The 20,775-nt window shown below is 39.0% G+C and overlaps 1 protein-coding gene across 1 annotated transcript in view; it reads left to right on the top strand.

The window, feature by feature from the left end:
* Positions 1–12,246, top strand: part of LOC117299910 (rho-related GTP-binding protein RhoN-like) — a 30,697-nt gene extending 18,451 nt beyond the window's left edge. Inside the window, exons 4-5 of the mRNA XM_033783502.1 lie at positions 1,144–1,278; positions 9,093–12,246. Of these exons, the coding sequence (XP_033639393.1) occupies positions 1,144–1,278; positions 9,093–9,392 (435 nt within the window). The 3' untranslated portion in view covers positions 9,393–12,246. The remainder of the gene's footprint in view (positions 1–1,143; positions 1,279–9,092) is intronic.
* Positions 12,247–20,775: the final 8,529 nt, after the last annotated feature.

The raw sequence follows: 20,775 nt of genomic DNA, 5'->3' as shown, positions 1-20,775 counted from the left end.
GTCCTGCCTCAGTTTACTACAATGAGTTGGAATGGAGTTAGATCAAGATGGCCACACCGTCATAAATGTCTACATGGTCTATATAGCGATCTAGCCCTACGATCTCCCAGTGGGTGCGTTCGATTATCTTCCCTGGGTCGACCCCTTGGTGCTCACTCGTGTGAGCCCCTGACAAGAGCTAATCGAACGATCATTCTCGCCCTCTCGTGGTGACGCCATGCATATCGAGTCACCCCCAAGTGACCCACTCCACAAGCAGGTGAGCCCCCGCAATGACGTCAAAGCTATTCGAATGCACTAGGGGCAGACCGGGGCTGACCCAGGGTAGCTAAACGAACGCACCCTATATTAGACCACCAACATCTATGAGGGTTGAGCACCAGCATGTTAATCAGGAGATCGTTGGTTCAAATCCCACTATAATCAATATTGTTCTTTGTTCAGTGCCAAATCGTGTAAACCTTAACCGAGTCAATTACCCTTGTACATGTTGTAGTTTATTATTTGATAACTTTGACAAAGTGTACACAAGGGGCTTCATTTGCCCAATTTCACAGGGCTGCTAAGCACAACAATTTGCTTAACATGAAATTTTTACCATGATAAAAACAGGATTACCAACCAAAATTCCACGTGATTTTCAGGATTTAGCAAATTACAGCTGTATACCAGTAACAAGGTTGGTGGCATGGTTGGCGTGTGCGTAAAGCGCTCGCCTCTCACCAAGGTGACCCCGGTTCCATTCCCGGACGTGGCCATATGTGAGTTGAGTTGTGCGCTGGTTCTCTGCTGTGCCTCGAGGGTTTTCCAGAACATCCGGTTTTTCTCCCTCGGGAAAAATCAAACACTTTCGATCTTGGCTGTGCTCCGTGGTCATAATGGGTTGATGTGGCTGGCAGCCATAGGCGCCCTTGCATGCCTGCTTCTCGAACATGTTGTAGCCGCGTCCTTCGCAATTCAGCTCTTAACTGCGAGTAAGGATGATTAGCCCCCCAAAATTATAATTATAATTTTTATAAGAATGATGCAACAAATTGAAATTTGGTTGGTAATCCTGTTTTTATCAAGGAAGAAACTTCATGCTAAGCAAATTTGCACAAATATAATGTTCTAGTCTTTGACTAATTTTTTGTTGTTACACAGTGGTACACAGAGGTACGTAAGCATTGTCCAAACTGTCCTATCATCCTCGTTGGTTGCAAGATGGATCTAAGGAGTAACATTCAGGTCATGGCTGAACTATCAAAAGACAGAAGAATTCCAGTTTCTCATGACAAGGTAAGGAATTTCAGACCTAATTTAATAGATGTTAAATTTGCATCAGGGATAAAGAATATTAATTTTGGTTTTTACCCATACACACTGATGTGTGTTAGCACTGTTTACTTAGTACTTACCCGAGTTCTGTGAACAAATCATAGGCATACTACTCAGGTGGGATTCGAAACCCACAACCCTTGCAATTCTAGAGCAGTGCCATATCTATTTCTACATCCATGCTCATACCAACTAGAATTTCAGACCACTATTTAGTTTTGATGACTTATGCAGGCATCTCAAAAAAAGTAGTAAGCCACAATTTTGTGTGTGTGATTAAACACTCCATATTACAGGATCTTGGTTAGTTTTAGACTTTATAGACTGTGGACGAGTCGTTAAATGTTTGTTGTTATGAAAGCGTTCCGACTCTCTCTGCTATTCTCATGACACTGATGATGTTCTTGCGAGACTGATGCCCTCTCCTTGGGCCCTCACCTCCTCCTCGGGTGTTACAGATGGAACTGTGATACATGTATGTATTGGCTTGGGGATTTAGGGAAATAAGAGTACATATCATACTTTCAATTGTTCAGTTGATTATCTGTGGTATACCATACGCTGTACTATTAGGCATTTGAATGCCATCAAAATCAACAGACATTGAAGTGGTGCAGAAAGAGCTTAAAATGGTTGGCATATTTTCTGGAGGAGCGCAGTGTACATATGGAAAGTCTTGTTAGTTTAATAGGAGCATGAAGAAGATTAATGTGGAGTGCATTCCTTTTATGATGATAATGAGAAGAACCAGAATGTCGGCTGTCATCAATTATTACAGGAATTTATTCACAGTTAATCTATTAGGGCTTTGATTACATTGCAGATGCAGTGAGGACCACTTTTTAAATTGTATATAAATCCTAACCTTATCAAAATGTGTGTGGATACTTTTTTAGTCCTAGAAACGTACCCAAGGTGTCAAATTTGTTATCTTTCATTACTTTATCCAAAATATAGGTTTGGCGGCACAACATGGCATGAAATTTTATCTGCTGTGATAATGCCAGACTATTTTAATTTTACAAAGGTCACTTAACCTTAATTAAATGTAACTAAGCACCCTGAGTAGTAAATATACACGCTATATAAGACTTCAATATTATTATTATTATTCAAGGTTAGCTTAGGAAAACTTTATAAGGGGCACCAAGTCAAAGACCAAGGCAACAGAGGCCATGTGACCTATGTGTTATTCCATGCCTATGTAACATGTCAGCATCTTCTTCCCTCAATGGAAAGTTCTTAAAGAAGACTGTTGAGGCAAAGATGGATTAGTTTTTTAACCCTGAAGTGTGGCAATAAAATATTAACAAACCATGGAGTCTAGCACATACATTTACTGGCTGTTCGCCATGGCTCTTCGCCAGTACAATCATATCCGCACGCACTTCAAGTCAGTATAATTGTGTATACAGATGGCTAGCATCCAGAGAACCAAAGTTGGTTTCCTGTGCACTTGTAAATATTAGCAAAGGTTAGTTGGTATAACTGATAAACAATGAGAAGAATAAATCACAAGTATAAAGCCATCATTTCCTCTAAAGCAAGAAAGACAAAATCCTTGATTTGTTCCCAAGCTAGTACATAAGCCTTTCTCAAAGCCAATTATAGGTCCACCACTTCTAGTGTTGGTCATCTGTATTCACTAGATTAGAATCACGCTGGATATGAAATAAAAGATGCCGGCAATCCTCACATCCACTTTCAATTTCCTGCCATGTAAATCCGACTGATCCGAAGCACTTTAAAGGGATCTAACTTAAAATGGTTTTATTATTTGATTAGAAGGTTCATTCAAGATTGTCTAGATCAACAGTCTTAAGTATTCTTACACTGTAGTGTATGTCATCACTCATTGATCAGTATGACTAGAGCTCCAAAACTAACACAAGAAGCTTTTGAATATGGGCTTCAACCACAATCTGGGAACTGGGTTTGAACATGGAGGTAGGAATAGTGCACTTTAAATTATTTAAAAGATAAAAAAATAAAAAAAAGTGTCTGTGAATAATTCAGTTTATAATGTAATGAAGAAAAAGTATAGGAACATTAGGGAGTACCCTCTGCCCACATTTTGTGAATGGTATAAGAATTTAAAAACAAAGTCTGTAAAGACACCCAGTCTCTCCTCTGGTTTCTCTTCACAATGCCCCTTTAAGCAGCAGGTGCTAGAATATTTACCCTTGTTGATAATGGTTCATCGTTTCACAATGGTCGGGGGAGTGAGACCAACTTCACTTACATGTATTGAAGAGAGGAAAATGAAATGTCCACTCAGTCATGCATTGATAGTGCAGACCTGACTATTAGACCGTGGATCATGGTTGAGACTGCGGGACTTGCAATTACAAGGTTTTGGGTTCGAATCCCCCAAGCTAGCCACTGATTTCACAATCTCTGTTTGTCAATGTCATCTAGTTACTGAATCAACAATCTCTTGATTTGTGCACTTCATAATCACCGTGTGGGAGAGATTGGCTATGCCAGCATGGTGTTAATATCCCCTTGTGGGAGTTTGCCGAGTTCCCTTGCCAGGAAGATCATCTAAACAAACAAACAAACAAACAAACCCTTTGGAAAACACAAATCCTGTCTGTGCATTTTATTTTGTTGCAAAACAGCAAGGAATTGCTCTTTGAATTTTTTTTTTCGTAATTCCTGTTTCTTCCAAGATAAAATACTAGACAAAAGATCACTTCAATTATTTATTCATAGAATACTATTATACGGCATGATAGAGCTAATAAAGGCCTTGTGTGGGAAGTTTTTAAGGCGGGGCACCAAGACAAAGACAGGGGGGGGGGCAAGGGGAGCCCCAGGCCTGCTTGACCCCTGACCCCTTGAATTCCACACTGGCTTCTTGTTATTTTACACTTGAAGCACACAAAAAAATTATTAAGACGCTTGAGAAAGGAAAACAAATCATCACAGCAAGTTTGATACATGACACTTGGCCAGCTTCGACACAGATATTTTTAGAGTTGACTTAAAGCCATAATAATCAAACACGAATGTCTGCACGTAGGCAGAACTCGCTGCCATTTTGTACGTAGGAAGAGTGTGTGGCGTGACCCTGGATCTACTCTTTGTCCTTTCTCTATGATCTACCTCACCATCCATAAGAAAGTTCATGCTTCACACCTTCTGTACATGATTTCGGAGTGTGAACCATTACCAAATGTGTGAATCAATTCAAACAAAGTACAACAAATTGTCTAGGACTTGCCGGTGAAACCACATGAAAAGTTTACTAGTTAGAGTTACTTCTCATTTTCCACACCATGCAAATCTTCAAACATCAAAACAAAACTTTGCTTGGCGTTAAAAAGTAGCGCTAAGCTGAAACAGATTACTAGCAATTCTGTAACTTCAACATAGAATATCCAAGCAGTTGATATGCCACATGATTCGAGGTAAGTTTTTTGCAAAGTTATTTGAGTGATGACCAACATTCATTACATAATGGTACCAGGGTTTGTTTATCTGGAGTTTGCCTAAGCTTGTTCTGACACAATTTGACACAGCAACTGTCTCTAACGCTGATGAGGAATTCATACATATTTAAGCGGTAACTTGTGACTAAGCAGGTCAATTGTACCACAAGTTTTGCAGGTTTGAATTACACACCAAGGTCACATGGCCTGTTGCCCTGGTCTTTGCCTTGGTGCCCCATATTGTGAAATCACATACACATTACCACTATTCAAATCTAACTTGTAAATGGCTCATGGGTGGATCCAGAGAGAGTCATAAGCCTCAGGGCTGGGTGGCCAATGAACCAGCAGACAGGTGTTATATTAATTCTACTAGGGAAGGGGTGATATGGGGACTCAGATAACCCCCCCCCCTTCCCCCAGCCTCCATGGATGCATTGCCATAGTGAGTGGGTGGTTACAGGTGATACACCTGATACTAATCAGTTAGTTATCACCTACTCCCCTTATCAATCAACATGTCCTAGCAGTGATCAGTGGTAATATTGGGTAATACGGAAAGTACAGCGATCTTTTTTCAACCCAGCCAGCTTGACTGATGCAACAGGATACGTTCATACCTTGGTTTGCTAATATTATCAAAGCTCATGTAAAACATGCAAACTGTGGCAATGAAGGTGTTTGTTTGGGTACTTTTTCTTGTTTTTCATTCTGTTTTGTGCATGTGTTTTTTTTTAATGGTGTGAGCTCGATAAACTTCCACAAGGGTACATAAACATCAAGCTTGCAACACAGCCAATGTCTTTCATACAAACATTGGTTTAAAGTCTGGGATTATGAACTGCACAAATCAAGAAAATTGTGTTTCAGTGACTAGATGACAATGTTTATTCTAGTTGTTATGGTAGCTTGGTAGGATTCGAACCCACAACCTTTTATTTTAATTGCAAGTTATACATACAGTCTAACTACTGGTCCACAGTTCTCCCAGCATCGCTCAGAGTAAGCGAACTAAAACAAGAAGAGTAAAATACTTCTCCAGTTTTCTAAAAAACTTCAACTTGAGCATGGAGTAGGTGCATGTATACCTCCCCTTTTACGTAGAACAAAAACATTCAAAGTGAAATTGACAGCCGAAGAGCGAAAAAATAAAAAAAAGCGCGCACAAGAAGTCCTTGGGAACACACTAACACATCACCTCTACACTTGTCATGGCTTCCCCTGCTGTTAGATAAATTAATGACATCAATTTCTAGCCTTGATGGTGTCAAAGTGTGTAAAAATCAATTACTTTTAGAGCAGATGACTAAGCCATTGGGAAAAATCAAATCCTAGGTCTGCTGAAATGAAAGGATTTGCTTTCAGTCGGCTGAAGTCGTGCATATCATTATTTGGTGTTAATATATTTTTAAATTCTATTAATAATAATCACAATAGTGCAACAGATGTGCTCATGCGATTGAAAAAGGAGAAACATTGCAGACAGGTTTCTGAGATTTTTTAATTTTGAAACCAGTTACGTAGCACCTTGCACGCGCGTCACACGCGACGACTGATCCGCGCTCACCATGCTGGTGGGCAAATTAGGTTTACGTGTATTGATGCCGCGTCGCCCTAAAACGCGCACTTTCACTGCATAACGCACATCATAGAATTATATATAAAAACGTCAGGTGAAATGGGTCAATAAAGTTTTGTTTACAAGGTGCAGCGGTGCATTCAGCAGCCGCTGCCAGAAACACTTGGGATACCCCTTCTCATACCAATAAATGTAACCTAGTTCTGATAAGTGCATTACACAACACATGGGATCAATGGCTTTTCACCTCACCCAAAGGATGAAGCAAGTTGTCTTGCTTGAGGACAAGTGTCAAGTCTAGGACCAGAGCTCGAGACGGGTGCACACGAATGCTCGGCCAAGAAATGCAATTTTTGGGGGGCACAAACCCATCTATCCTCAAAAGTGAATGGCACTGTATTGTAACCCGTATAGTAGGCCTGAAGATACAAGCTGTATTTTAAAAACTATTTTGCTAATACTGTTTAGACAGAACTTTTTATTTCATCAGATATTTGTTCTACATCTGCCATGACCCTTTAGGTACTGGAGTGATGCTTCTAAATTGGGCATCATCTGTTAGTCATCAACAAACATTTTTACTTCAGGGTGTGTCTAACTATGATGGAATTTCTCTAAAGAGGGCAGCAGAGGGATGATGCAACATGCCTCTGGAGCTCTAGAATCGACAGAAAAAAGACTCATACTTTTTATAAAGCAAACGAAAAATGGATTCAAATTACTGCATAAACAATTAGACACATGGAGAAGGTTAGACTGATGAATAATTTGTTTCCTCCTGAAACCAAAAGGCTCAGTGTGCCTATTAAAATTATCAAACTTTAACCATTCAATTTTACTGATATTTCTCCAAGCCCAGTCTTTGATGTTCAAAACTCCTCCGAATTGACATGTTTATATTACAATCTATAAGGAGATAATCTATATGGGTCTATAAATAGGATGATTCATGAAATTTGACTCCGGATAAACAGAGGAGAAATGTAACCTGAGCTTTTATCCTTAAACCCCTTTATCCACACACGCTATTTTGCCTTGTAAGTTTAGTCCGGATTTGTGTTTGTTGGTGTGACTGTCGGTTCTATGCAAATAGGGCAGATTGAGTTCGTTGGGGGTCAATAATGCTTTATGCTCCAACACAGATTCTGGAACAGTAATTCAGGGCCCCCTTGCCCTTGGTATTTATCTTCCCGCTCCAAACAGCTGCAGAACCCATCCTGTTGGCAACTTGGAGTCTTTATTTTGGCATACTATGTACATCCTTGTCGGGTGACATGATCATTCTAAGTTTGCTTAAAGGGAGGGATACCTTTGGTAATTATTCCAAAAATTAATGTCCATCAACACGTTCTCGATGAGCTTAAGAAGCACTGCAACTGTTGATAATTTAACCAATTTCGAGAAATGATTCTCTTGAAAGGGATGTGGTTTTGGGTTCAGAAGCATTTCAAACATCCTATGATTGGTTGCTATCATTCCAACAAATTTAATAAATATTCAACGACCATTTGTGTAACTTTGTTACAAACTGTGGCTGTGTTACAAACTGTGGCCGTTATAAACTGTTTTTGTTTTGCATTGATGGCATCCCATTTATGGCTTCCCATGGACTGTTTTCCAACCTTGGTTGGCCAACACTTGAGCTCTGGTGTTGCAATGAAGTTTTAATTGTACTACGACCTCCAGCCATTGCATGCAAAAATGTCACTGTACTCCTTAATTCTGTTTGTATAATGTTCCACCTCCATGCATTCCCAAGAGACGTCTCAAGATTTCCTTCCTAATTCCACTTTATTTTACAAGTCTTAAAGAGATTTCCTTAGTGTTTCCACACTCTCAGGTTGCACCCTCAGAGCGTCAAACACCTGGGTTAGTTTCATCTATTTTTAACTCCTTGGTTTATGAGGAGTGAGATGATTTCCATCCACTAGTTTTTAATAAACACACCATCCAAGTCCAAACCGAACGACCGGTGGAAAATGTCATCAAATTTCGTTGTAACGATTAAATGTAAACATTGAAAATTGGGTTTTGTTGTGTCGGGATCTTGTGTCTGTTCAAATCAGAATATTGGCTTATTTAAATTGTGGCAATCAAAACAAGCATTGGTTATTACAAGGCAGTTGATCAATTGCTATTTTGTTGACTTTGGCAGTATTTCAGAGGAAAATATTTGATTATTACCTTGGTACTTTACTTTCAGAGGGCTCTTCTCAGCTTTTGTTTGTTGAAGGCAGTGGACACTATTGGTAATTACTCAAAATAATTATTAGCATAAAACCTTTCTTGGTGACGAGTAATGGGGAGAGGTTGATGGTATAAAACATTTTTGAGAAACGGTTCCTTCTGAAGTGCCATAGTTTTTTTGAGGTCTCGAAATCAACCATCTAAACGCACACAACTTCGTGTGACAAGGGTGTTTTTTTCTTTCATTATTATCTCGCAACTTCGATGACGGATTGAGCTCAAATTTTCACAGGTTTGTTATTTTATGCATATGTTGAGATACACCAACTGTGAAGGCTAGTCTTTGACAATTACCAACAGCATCCACTGCCTTTAAATTACTTTTTTTAGGTAAGTAAGGTTTCAGATATACTAAGTAAGAATCTTGTGGTTTGTTGTGGCTCTGAAAGGAGCCGGTGTGTACTGCTCCTCTATGTTTCGGTAGGTGTGCTCTGACCATATTCTGGAGAATGCCAGATATTTTTAACTTTTACTCTGTCTTTAACTGTTTCTCTTATATCTGTTTTGCCTTCCAGGGAGCCAAAGCAGCAACACAGATTGGCGCAGCGGCCTACGTAGAATGCTCTGCCCGCACAAGTCCAACAACAGTCCAGGAAGTCTTTGAGATGGCCTCCCTAGCCACCATGGGGAAATTGAAACTACAAAAGTCCTACATTGACCTCCCGTCGGCATGCAAAGGAGGCACCTTCCCCATCAACACATCCTCACTAAGACGTCTCAGCATCCGTAAGAAGAGTGAGCCAAAGATCCCTCCTCCAGTACGGGTGAAGGCTGTGGTAGTCGAGAGAGAGTCAAGAGGATGCGTTGTCATGTAAACAAACTGTTCGAGCCACCTTCTAAATATCAACTCAGTCATCAGCCATATAGACGATGACATCATGCTCGGATGAGTCACAGACTTTTAAGTGAGTCCATCACAGATCTCTGCCATGGAACAGCCACAAACGAGTTGGGTTTTTAATCCACTATTTATTGTGATTCATAGGACATACAAGAGAGGCTTTTGGATGTCTATGGGTTTTTTTAATGGAATAAAAACACCTCAGCAGAGGTTGGTGTCAACAATCACAGCACTACGTGCATCCGAGAAATGTGATTGACTGAACTTTTATTTATACAATTGTGGAAACTTCTTTGACCTATGACCTGCCTAAGTTATCCAGAATAAGTGTAGAACAATAATGATGGAATGAGTGCATTGAGCCAGTTGCCATGTTACCATAGGAACCAGACGTTGCTTTGAACATACTCTACAGCAGACAGTTGCTATGGGAACCTGCTCAACAAAGCCATTTTTACCATGGCAATGTGATATCATCCATGGGCACTCAACCTCATTTATAAATGAGTTGAATATATAAAGCTGCTTATCAAGGCCTATGTAAGACAAAATGTATCTGGTCTCCTGTTTAAAGCTGTTTAATATGCTATAAAGACTTTTAAATACAGGAAGAAAAAAAAACAGGATGTGTTTCCTGTGGTAAACAATAAGTGACGCACTTACATGATGTACATCTCAGCATTTAGTGGTATATACTACAAACAAAATCCACACATTATTGCAGCCTGCGATTAATTTATATTCAGTAGATGTGTAACGGTGCTAATACATGTACATTTAAACTAAGAAAGTTGAGGGACAGAATAAAAAATACATGGTACACGTACATTGGTTGGGCCATCCTGCTACATGTACACTGTACTTGTATAGCAATCCTTTTATACACAGGGATAAGTTGTACATGTTAATATAGTGATGTTGGTTTTGTTAGCGAAGTCACATATTCAACCCACAAGGAATTGGAAAAGAAATCTTTATCAAACAAACATCTCTGGATCAAAACAAAATTGGTCCCAGTAAATGTAGCTCCCTCTACTGGCAGGAGTGATGAAGAAAGAAAAAACAGCATCGCCAAATAAAGACTAGCAGTTAGCTCGGTGGACAATTATTATAGTGACAATCAATTTTTTTTAAATTCTGTTGTTTTAAGAGAAGCTAGGGGGATAGGCTCTCATTCCAAATCTTGAAAGTTAATTTTTAACGCTCTACACTGGTTAAATCTCTGGTGTTTTCGATTGATGTCGCCTACTGTCTAAAATGTTTAGTCTGTACAGTACAAATCTTGCCATGCTCCTTACAATAGAAATCATCATTTTTACCTTACTAAACCTTGAGGTAGAACCATTCAAATACTACCAATCTAACCACTGATTTCACAATGACTAGAATAAATATTGTCGTCTTATTTCTGAATCATAATTTGTTGATTTGTGCAATTCATAATCACAGGCGTTAAACCAATGTTGCCAGCATTGCATTTATATCCACTTTGTGGGAGTTTGCCCAGTTCCCTCGACTAGAAGATCTTCTAAACAAACAAACAAACAATAGGATGGTATGATACCTCACTTGGCAACTTGCCTTTTGGGTTACTAAAACTGCGAAACCGTAATTGTTAAAAACACTCATTAAATGAGATCAATACACTTTCAAAATGGGCTAATGTAGTTTTTGATCATGTGAATGTAACTTAATTTGATACTTATAACTGGTTGTAATTGCTACCTTCACATTCATGACAATACATGTTTAAAATCTGGGCTTTTCAAAAAAAAAGTTTTTTAACACTAAAAACTTCCCTAAATTTCCTATCTTTTAAAAGTCTGCAGAGATAATCTCAATAACAGAGTAACAAATTTCAAAGAAGACAAACACTGAAATGTTTAAAATATTGTGCAATATAGCAGATGGTTGTGTTTTTCAGAGTCCCTGGATGAAAAGTTCAGGGCTGATTTCAACTATTTCACAATTCAAGGACTTGGCCAATACTCACCAGCACAGAATCTGATTATAATCTATAATCCAAACTTCCTGTTGATTGTCTTTATCCGAATGAATAATTTATAGCTGAGAACACAAGTGTACACAAGGCCTGGAATTACACGAAGGCTGAGGCCTCTGTTTCCCCACGTGTTGGCCTTGGTGCCCCTTCGAATGTTTTCCATTGACTTTGCAAAATGAAAGTGGCCTTGCCCTTTGAAAGTTTGGGTACTGATCTCAGAAAAACTTGATTGGTATCTCAAAATTCACAATCATTGCCATCAAATCAATAAATCATTAAATCCTTTACCAAGGTTTCTGTTTTCAAACAGGGTTTTTTCCCAGAAATAAATGAAGAGCGAAAACTCATTTTAAAATGATGATTTAAACAATTTTTACAATTTAGAAAAAGGTTTTGTCAAATTCAGCTCAGTTTGCTGCAATGTAGAAAATGCATGAGATTGAGATTATTAAAAATGAATGGGATCTGGGCCCCTGTGCATGTAAAATACTGAGTGAGTTTTGCATAATTGACAAATTTGGGTATAAAAACGATACCTTGACATTGATTGTGATTCACTGTAAATGGTTTTTTGTGACTTAAAAGTTTATTTAGTATATTATTTCAGTGTAAACAAAAAGAAAAAACAAATGCTCACATGATGTTGTTCTCAGTGCAACAAAGTTGGATAGACCGTGTAACCTGTGACATTACATGATTACAAAAGAGACTGGATTGCCTGCAGGCACAAACTGTACACAGTGAAATCATAGAAAATATTTATTAAGATTGCATTGTCTGAGTTTTATCTATTTTTGGTGTGAAAAAAGGGGAACCTCTCAAAACTCATTGAGCTGTTATTAGTTTGACCATGGTTTGATGTGTGGAACGTATAACACAGTCAAAATTTCCCTAAGGCCAATCCAAAGAAGTATCCTTTGACTGCCATAAATGCGGTATGCCCTGAGATTGTACAAGGTTACTCTGGAAACAATTAGGTTACATTATAGAGAATGTCTCTATAGTTACATGGCCTAGTTTGTACTCTGCTTGCTGTATAAAATATTTATATGTTAATTATTTTCTTGTACTGTAATTCATGATGGACAGTGCACTTTACAGATATTATACATAGTATCAGCAACTGTGTAAAAGGGCAGAGTTTGCATTGTACATTGTCTTTTTTTTAACTCAATGAACCATTCTTGATTCCCTGCATCTAGATGTATAAACGGACATTTTTTTAGTTACTTTATATTGGGCTGACAGACCTCTATAGGGAAACTAATAATGCAATTTCAGAAAACCTATAATTGCTTACTCTACATTTGAATACGTATAAAAGGTTTATGTAAGCCGAGGGGCCAGTGGTTGACTTGGGCTAACAAAGTGAAAGTTATAATGTAGAGGTCAGAAAACTAGCCTTATTTGAGGCCAGGTACACCAATCTTGGCTCAGGGCATTGAGGTAGAGAAATAAATTAATGCCTTAAAAATATCATTAATTAACCGTTTTAAAGGAACACGTTGCCTTGGATTGGTCGAGTTGGTCTTTGAAAAGTGTTTGTAACCGTTTGTTATAACATGCATATGGGTAGAAAGATGTTGTAAAAGAAGAATACAATGATCCACACAAATAATCAAACATGCCTCGAAATTGCACGTTTTTCCTTCTACCTCGTCGACTAACACGGTCGGCCATTTATGGGAGTCAAATTTTTGACTCCCATAAATGGCCGACTATGTTAGTTCGCTAAGTAAAAGGAAAACCACGCAATTTCAAGGCAAATTTGTGTGGATCATTGTATTCTACTTTTTCAAAATCGTTCCTACCATATGCATTTTATAACAAACGGTTACAAACGCTTTGTATAGACCAACTCGTCCGATCCAAGGCAACGTGTTCCTTTAATCCCATTACTGTGGGTATTGTGTATCTCTATTATATTACTTATTATTTTGTGTTTGTCGATGTTTGGACAACGGCCTCCAGAGGTCATTAATTTAATTGTTTAAAGTTCCTGTAAAAAAATGTATGTATATAATGTATATAATTACTTATTTTGAGAGTTCAATTTTTAATAAAACATTTTTCAAAAAATAAGAAGTGTTTTTTTTGTGAATTTGTAAGTTATAGTAGAAAAATGTTGTTATAACACAAAACACAATGTCCACAGTTATACATTAAACTTACACCGTTTGAAGGTACTGATAGTAGAAAGCTTCTGAGTTGCTGATGTGCTGTAGTTTTTGAGAAGCTTGTAAAACAATGTCATGAAAATACGTTTTTACATGCTAAAATGATTTTCGTCTCATGATCACTGAGACGAAAATTATTTTCATGACATTGTTTTAATCATTTCTCAAAAACTACAGCACCTCAGCAAGTAATGTTTTCTGTAAAGCTTTCTACCATCATTATTTTCAAATTGTGTAAGTTTAATGTAAATCAGTGGACATTGTGTTTTTTGGCCTACAAAAAGTACCCATACCCTTTTATAAATTGGAGAAAATAATTCATGTCTAAAACAAAACTAATTTCTCATGAGGATTACATCAACACAAATCATTTGATTATATTCCTATTATTGATTGATTTATTTTGATTTATTTTGTTTTCAAAATGTTTGGCACAAGTTCCATTTAACCAATTCTAAACCTTTGCAATTGAATTAATAAAAAGGGAATAAATATCAAATAAATCATAATGATATGAAATGATATGAAAAGAATCTTTCCTTTACTTTAAGTGGTACAATTCCCCCACCTCAAATTCACAGCCCCAAAAGCGTTTGTCAAAATGCTCTTTCCTCCTTGCTTTCCGTTTATTACGAGGTGGATTATGTTTTTGGTGGAACCAGAACTGGCCCTTTCCAACCATACGGTGGCGCTGTTGCAAAAAAAGGTCATAATAAAATGCCCGCAGAAATAATTGACGCTGCAACGGTCAGCTAAACCATTGCTCTATGGCTAAACTTGTTTCGTTTTCACCAAATAATTTCAAAAATGCATTTTAAATACAACAGTATTACTTAGTAACACGAGGTCATAATTGTGGGTGTAGAGACCGAGGAGGTTGTTAACAATTCTCAATTCTGTGAACTCATAAAAAAAATTATTACGGGACGCGCGTGAACGAGTCCGTGAAACCATGATTGATTGTAAAGTCATAAAATCATAACAAGCCACGAACAACCCATACAAATTGGCTATTAATAGTATTGGTTACTGCTGTTTTAACATCAAATATTTAGGATAGTTTATGCGCTTACAGCTATCCTATTGACTGAGAGATCTACTTGATCTGACATCAACACGAGAGCCCGGAAGTTCCGAGGCTCCTTTGCCTCCGTCACGTCTGTGATGCCAAGGCTTTTGACGGCGCCAGGCGCCGCAGTCGTTGGCACAAGGCCAACTCCAAGATGATACTTCCAATTATCGGAAGTCTCGCTGATGTTCATCAATTAGTACAGTGGTTACAACTTTTAAGTAGCCTTTCTATGTTGCTGGCATTGATTTTAAAGCCATTATACACTTTCGGTACAAGAAACAACAAACAAATTACAAATAATGTACAGGGTGTACAGAAGGTAATGGTGAAAGACTTCTCTTGAAATATTGTTCCTCGAAATGTTTTACTTTTTGAGAAAACATTAAAACAATATCAATTTTTAAACACATGTCATGACACGGCGAAACGCGCGGAAACAAGAGTGGGTTTTCCCGTTATTTTCTCCCGACTCCCCGATGACCGATTAAGCCGAAATTTTCACAGGTTTGTTATGTTATATATAAGTTGTGATACACGTGTGGGACAGAATCAAGTACACTACTAAAATATTTCCTTCTCCCGTATTGTTTAAGATCCGCTCCACAGACCACTACTATACATCAGCAAATTAATACTTCGCGTTGGTAGGCTGCTGTTTGTTTTTCGTGTTTGGTTGGATTAGTCTTCTGTCATTGTATTGTCTTGTTTTTTTTAAAGCCTGAATGAATAAATCAATAAATAAACGAATGCAAAAAATATTTTAGGGAGGCAATATGGGCCATGCACATCAGTGGTTTTAGACGCGAAAGGTCCCGCCTTTTTGTACGCGCCAATGTGTGGACATGTTTGAAATTGTATTCCGGTGGAGCCGTGGATCTTTGACGAACTGGCGGTCTGACTGCCGGGCGGGAACATTAACAAGACCGTGGGCCTCAGTCTGGGTTTGTGCGGCGAGACGGCCGGCCCGAGTACCCCACAATCACTGTTTGGTTATGGAAACGATCGGAAACAATCGGAAACGGGGACGCGTCTGGTGAGTTTAAAACGATTTACGAATACAAATGAAAAACATAATTAAAAGTATTTCCCAGAAAATAAATTCCTACATATCAATATTGCTGCGACTTGTGAGAAATTTTACAACTGACACATCCTCATGATTCAGTGAAAGGAAGACTGTCAGACCATTTCTACCTCTATGATGGTCAGACGATATCGATGGAAATAAATTTTCTGTATGCAGGTCGCCGTATCCCGACACCGGTGTGGCGGTTTCAGTCTTCCGCCCTGTTCAGTTTTCCGGGTGACGTAGTCGGTCATATCAGCACGTTGTTCGAACGGTTTTAGCTTTCCGGCGTGTTCAGTTTTCCGGGTGACTTGTCAGATACCTCCGCGAGTACCCTGGCGAGTACTGTAGTTCTCTCAGCAGTGACCCCACATTGTTTATATTACGATTCTTTTCTGTGTAGTCACATAATCTCTTGCCCCACCTTTACATGTATTCATGGGTACAACTTTAGGCAGGTCACACTCTGCTTGTATACAAAACAATTCATACGATCCACGCGTTTGCCGCTAGTTGTACTCGACTCGTGGACGCCGCCATGACAGCTACCGGAGGGTAACGGATGACTCAATACGGCACTAAAATAAACTACTTTCGCTTGCTGTGCGCAGGCATCGCATGACGTAATGCTACCGTATTTGGTCATTTGGAAAACTGCACACAGCGGAAAGTTGAAACCGCCACACCGGTGTGGCGGTTTCAGTCTTCCGCCGGGTTCAGTTTTACGGGTGACGTAGTCGGACATATCAAAACGCTGTTCGAACGGTTTTAGCTTTCCGGCGTGTTCAGTTTTCCGGGTGACCTGTCAGATACCGCCGCGAGTACCCTGGCGAGTACTGTAGTTCTCTCAGCAGTGACCCCCAAATTGTTTATATTACGATTCTTTTCTGTGTAGTCACATAATCTCTTGCCCCATCTTTACATGTATTCATTGGTACAACTTTAGGCAGGTCACACTCTGCTTGCATAAAAAACAACTCATACGATCCACGCGTTTGCCGCTAGTTGTACTCGACTCGTGGACGCCGCCATGACAGCTACCGGAGGGTAATGGATAACTCAATACGGCACTAAAAATGGACTACTTTCGCTTGCTGTGCGCAGGCATCGCATGACGTAATGCTACCGTATTTGGTCATTCGGAAAACTGAACACAGCGGAAAGTTGAAACCGCCACACCGGGACACCGGCGACCGGCATCCTGATTCTTGGTTGGATCACGCAACGCAGAGAGAGAGAGACGGAATTCCGGTGACGAACATATTGACACTTTTGTAATCACTTTTATGTTTCGTTCTAATGGGCATGTTCCGTAGAAGAAAGAGTTATTAGTCTTGTTTCGAGGCGTATTTGTATATATATATCTTTTTTTATAATAATTGTTCGATAGGCCTAGCCGAAAATAAGAAGATTCATTCTATAGCGACTGTTTGTTAGGAGACTAAACGTACGCTTCATGACTGTGATGCATATAGCTACGTAACTGCACCACCATTGAAGGCGCACCACTAACTTCAAGTAATTACATTAAGGGAACGCGTTGCCTTGGATTGGTCGAGTTGGTCTTTGAAAAGCGTTTGTATTAATTTGTTATAAAATGCATGACTAGAAAGATATTTTAAAAGTAGAATATGATGATCCACACAAGTATCACTCGAAATTGCGTGGTTTTCCTTTTACCTCGTCGACAAACACGGTCGGTCATTCATGGGAGTCAAATTTTTTACTCCCATAAATGGCAGACCATGTTAGTTCGCAAAGTAAAAGGAAAACCATGCAATTTCGAGGCAAATGTGTGTGGATCATTGTATTCTACTTTTCAAACATCTTTCTAACCATGCAATTTATAACAACTGGTTACAAACGCTTTTCAAAGACCAACTCGACCGATCCAAGGCAACGTGTTCCTATAAAGAGATTTGAACAATGACCTCTTTTTCAAAGCCACAACTCCCAAAAGAGATATGCCTATGTCTAATGTAATCAAGAGGTTTGCTTACAATGTCGAGAGTCGAAGTCATCTGTAAATAAACAATGAAAGAGGCACAATACTGAGAGACCATGAAAGGAGGTACTCCATCCAAAGTGATGGTTAATATCAAAAATAAAACTATTTTCATCTATACATCCAAGGATATACCAAGAAGAAAGCCAAGAACTGTTAGTTAGAGGCTTCTCTGGGTAATCTTGTGACAGTGGCTCGAAAACATGCACACTTCAAATCAGTTGAACTTTGTGCTCAGAACCTACAAAATTATATTCATTTCCCACTTGATGCAACTATCCTTTGGGAAAAAGAGGCTATGGTTTGTAGGTGGATTATCCCTACTCCCAAGCAGGGGTGGCCTGGGGTCGATTTCACAAAGAGTTAGGACCAGTCCTAACTTTAAGGACTAGTCCTAGGAGATATACACATTACATGCATAGTCCTAAGTTAGGACGAGTAACTGGTCCTAACTCGAGATAAGACTAGTCCTATTACTCTTTGTGAAATCCACCCCAGGCCATTCCTGGGGAATTTACATTTCCAAGTGAGTTTGCCAGAGTTAGCAGCCCAAGGGTGGAAAGGTCAACCATAAATCCAGAGTAATAACTCTGGTGTGAACTGAAATGGATTGATTAGGTTGTTCTTGAGATACAGTAATAAGCTAGAGGCTTGACGAGTAAAATGCCCCCAAAAACTTTTTAAAACCGCTTGTTAGTGTGTATTCTTCTATGGTCACCTTTCCAGTTAGTTTAGAATTTTAGCATAGATAGGGTTAGAGGCGTCTGTCTCCTGAAAAAGTCAAAACATTACCGATGCCAGCAAGGATAGGCCTATATAATTAGTAACTATTAGTTCTCTGTTGGCGGGACAGACGTATCCCCATACTTTTGTTTGGGCACTGGCCTGGTGACCAGTCTTTTTTCTTTGTCTTTTTATTCCACTCTGTACTTTTTAACATGTGTTCTGCGCCTTTGATAATCTTGTATGTAAGGGGCGCAATATAAACTTTAAATATTATTATTATTATTAATACAAAATGTTCCTTGAAACAGCAGACCTGGATGTACAAGGAGAGGAGGCAAAAGGGCCAGAGACCAATGGCCTCTGTTGATTGCCCCTTGTCTAGGCCTTGATGCCCCTTTTGTTTTGGTAGAAGTTCCTGTAGCCTCCAAATTGCTACAGATGGGCGACGGTTCATTAAATAATAATGCTCAGAAAATGAGACGCACAACATACATGTTGACTTCAACGACTTTAAGATGTTTATTGTTGTACCTAACTATGCTGACAATGGTGTGGCAAATACATGATGACAAGGATCATACATATGATGTGGTATTAAATCAGAAGATGGCAATTCGTAGCAAAGAGATGTGATGACGAAACGTGGTTAATATGGTGCATGTGAAAGTGTGTGTGGTTCAATTTTAGTCACCAGGGGCGACTAAAATATGACAAAAATTAAGCTGATTTTGAAACAAAAGGTTTATCAAAATGGATAATTCTCAAAGCATCGTTAAAACAAAGAGATGGTTAACAAAGATCAATAATGATGTTCTGACTGTTTACACTTCCTATACATGTAGATTATACAAATGTAATAGTAATTTGTTGAATTTATATTGAGCTCTCTCCGGGACCAGCCTATTCGAGGGCGCATTACATAAAAATCACAGTAAAAATTACACAAAAATAATAAGTACATAGAAAAGAAAACATCAAAATTTACATATTATGCATATATGTAATAGATGTAAGTGACCTTTGCAAATTAAAACGGCCTCTGCTCTCAGAGTGGTCAAATTCCAGGCCTACAACATTTGTAAACTGCGGTTTGGCCTTAATAGGTAGTAATGCCATAAAATGGGGGTCCATTGCATGAACGTACATGGACAGAGAGAACAATGTTGCAATTGGTTGATGCTATAAAATACCATACTATAGTCAGCTGTAATTAGTTGGCCGCGTAGGTACTAGGTTTGCCTGGTTTAGTCTTAGGTGGTGTAAAGTTCCTGATCGCTTAGTCAGTACTTTAATCATGGAGGAAGACTCCCTTCCAGTCCATGCTTTATACACACAGTGTCCAATGATTGTTCACAAGCCCATGTTTCCTTTACTAATAAATTCATTGGGGAAGGGGGGTAAGCCGTTTCATTTAGAGGTCTTACCTATCGAGCAACATTCCTGAGAACATGGGGTCCATCTGTGGCACGGGAACATCCTGGAAGACCATCAATTTATCCCTCATTGTGGCCCATCTTTCGGCATGTTCCCCTGCAGTGTGTTTTAGATACTTCTTTGCAGTGGCACGTTGTGCCTGTGCTAGTCTATTTGCCTTTTTGCGATCTACTGCTTGCTTCCTCTGTGTCGATGTGTTACGGGGCCGGCCCGACCCAAAGGGGAGCTTGGGCTTATAAGGGTCCTCTTCCGTTGCTGCATTTTCCTGACTTGCAACCTCCTCTTCTCCGTTCTTCTCGGGCATGTCGGGGGCTTCGGCACCCTCAAGATTCCCGCGCTGCGTTGACACTTCGACGTCCTCCATGTTGTAAATACGGCATTATCGCCAGGTACCATATGCGCACCGTATGCAAAGAACACGTAGAGGAGTATAGGTACAAGACAATTCGGCCCTCATTGTTCGAGTGGCTATTATTATTAATTAATTTTTGTTTTTGCACACACAGTTTTCCTGCAGTTTTCCTTCTTAATGCAGGTTCAACAAGAGCATTTAAGCTCATAAACTTGAAATTCAATTAACTAGAGAGACAGGTGTCAAATTTCTAAATGAACAGTATGGTAAATCTATTTTTATAGATTATAACTCAAATTTAAAATACAGCATTAAAGGCAGTGGACACTTTTGGTAATAATTGTCAAAGACTAGCCTTCACAGTTGGTGTTTCTCAACATATGCATAAAATAACAAACCTGTGAAAATTTGAGCTCAATCGGTCATCAAAGTTGCGAGATAATAATGAAAGAAGAAAACACCCTTGTCACACGAAGTTGTATGCGTTTAGATGGTTGATTTCGAGACCTCAAGTTCTAAACTT

This window comes from Asterias rubens, chromosome 15 (assembly GCF_902459465.1).
Source record: "Asterias rubens chromosome 15, eAstRub1.3, whole genome shotgun sequence".
NCBI lineage: Eukaryota > Metazoa > Echinodermata > Asteroidea > Forcipulatida > Asteriidae > Asterias > Asterias rubens.
Note: the sequence above shows the minus strand (reverse complement) of the source record. Positions and strands in the feature narration are given on the sequence as shown.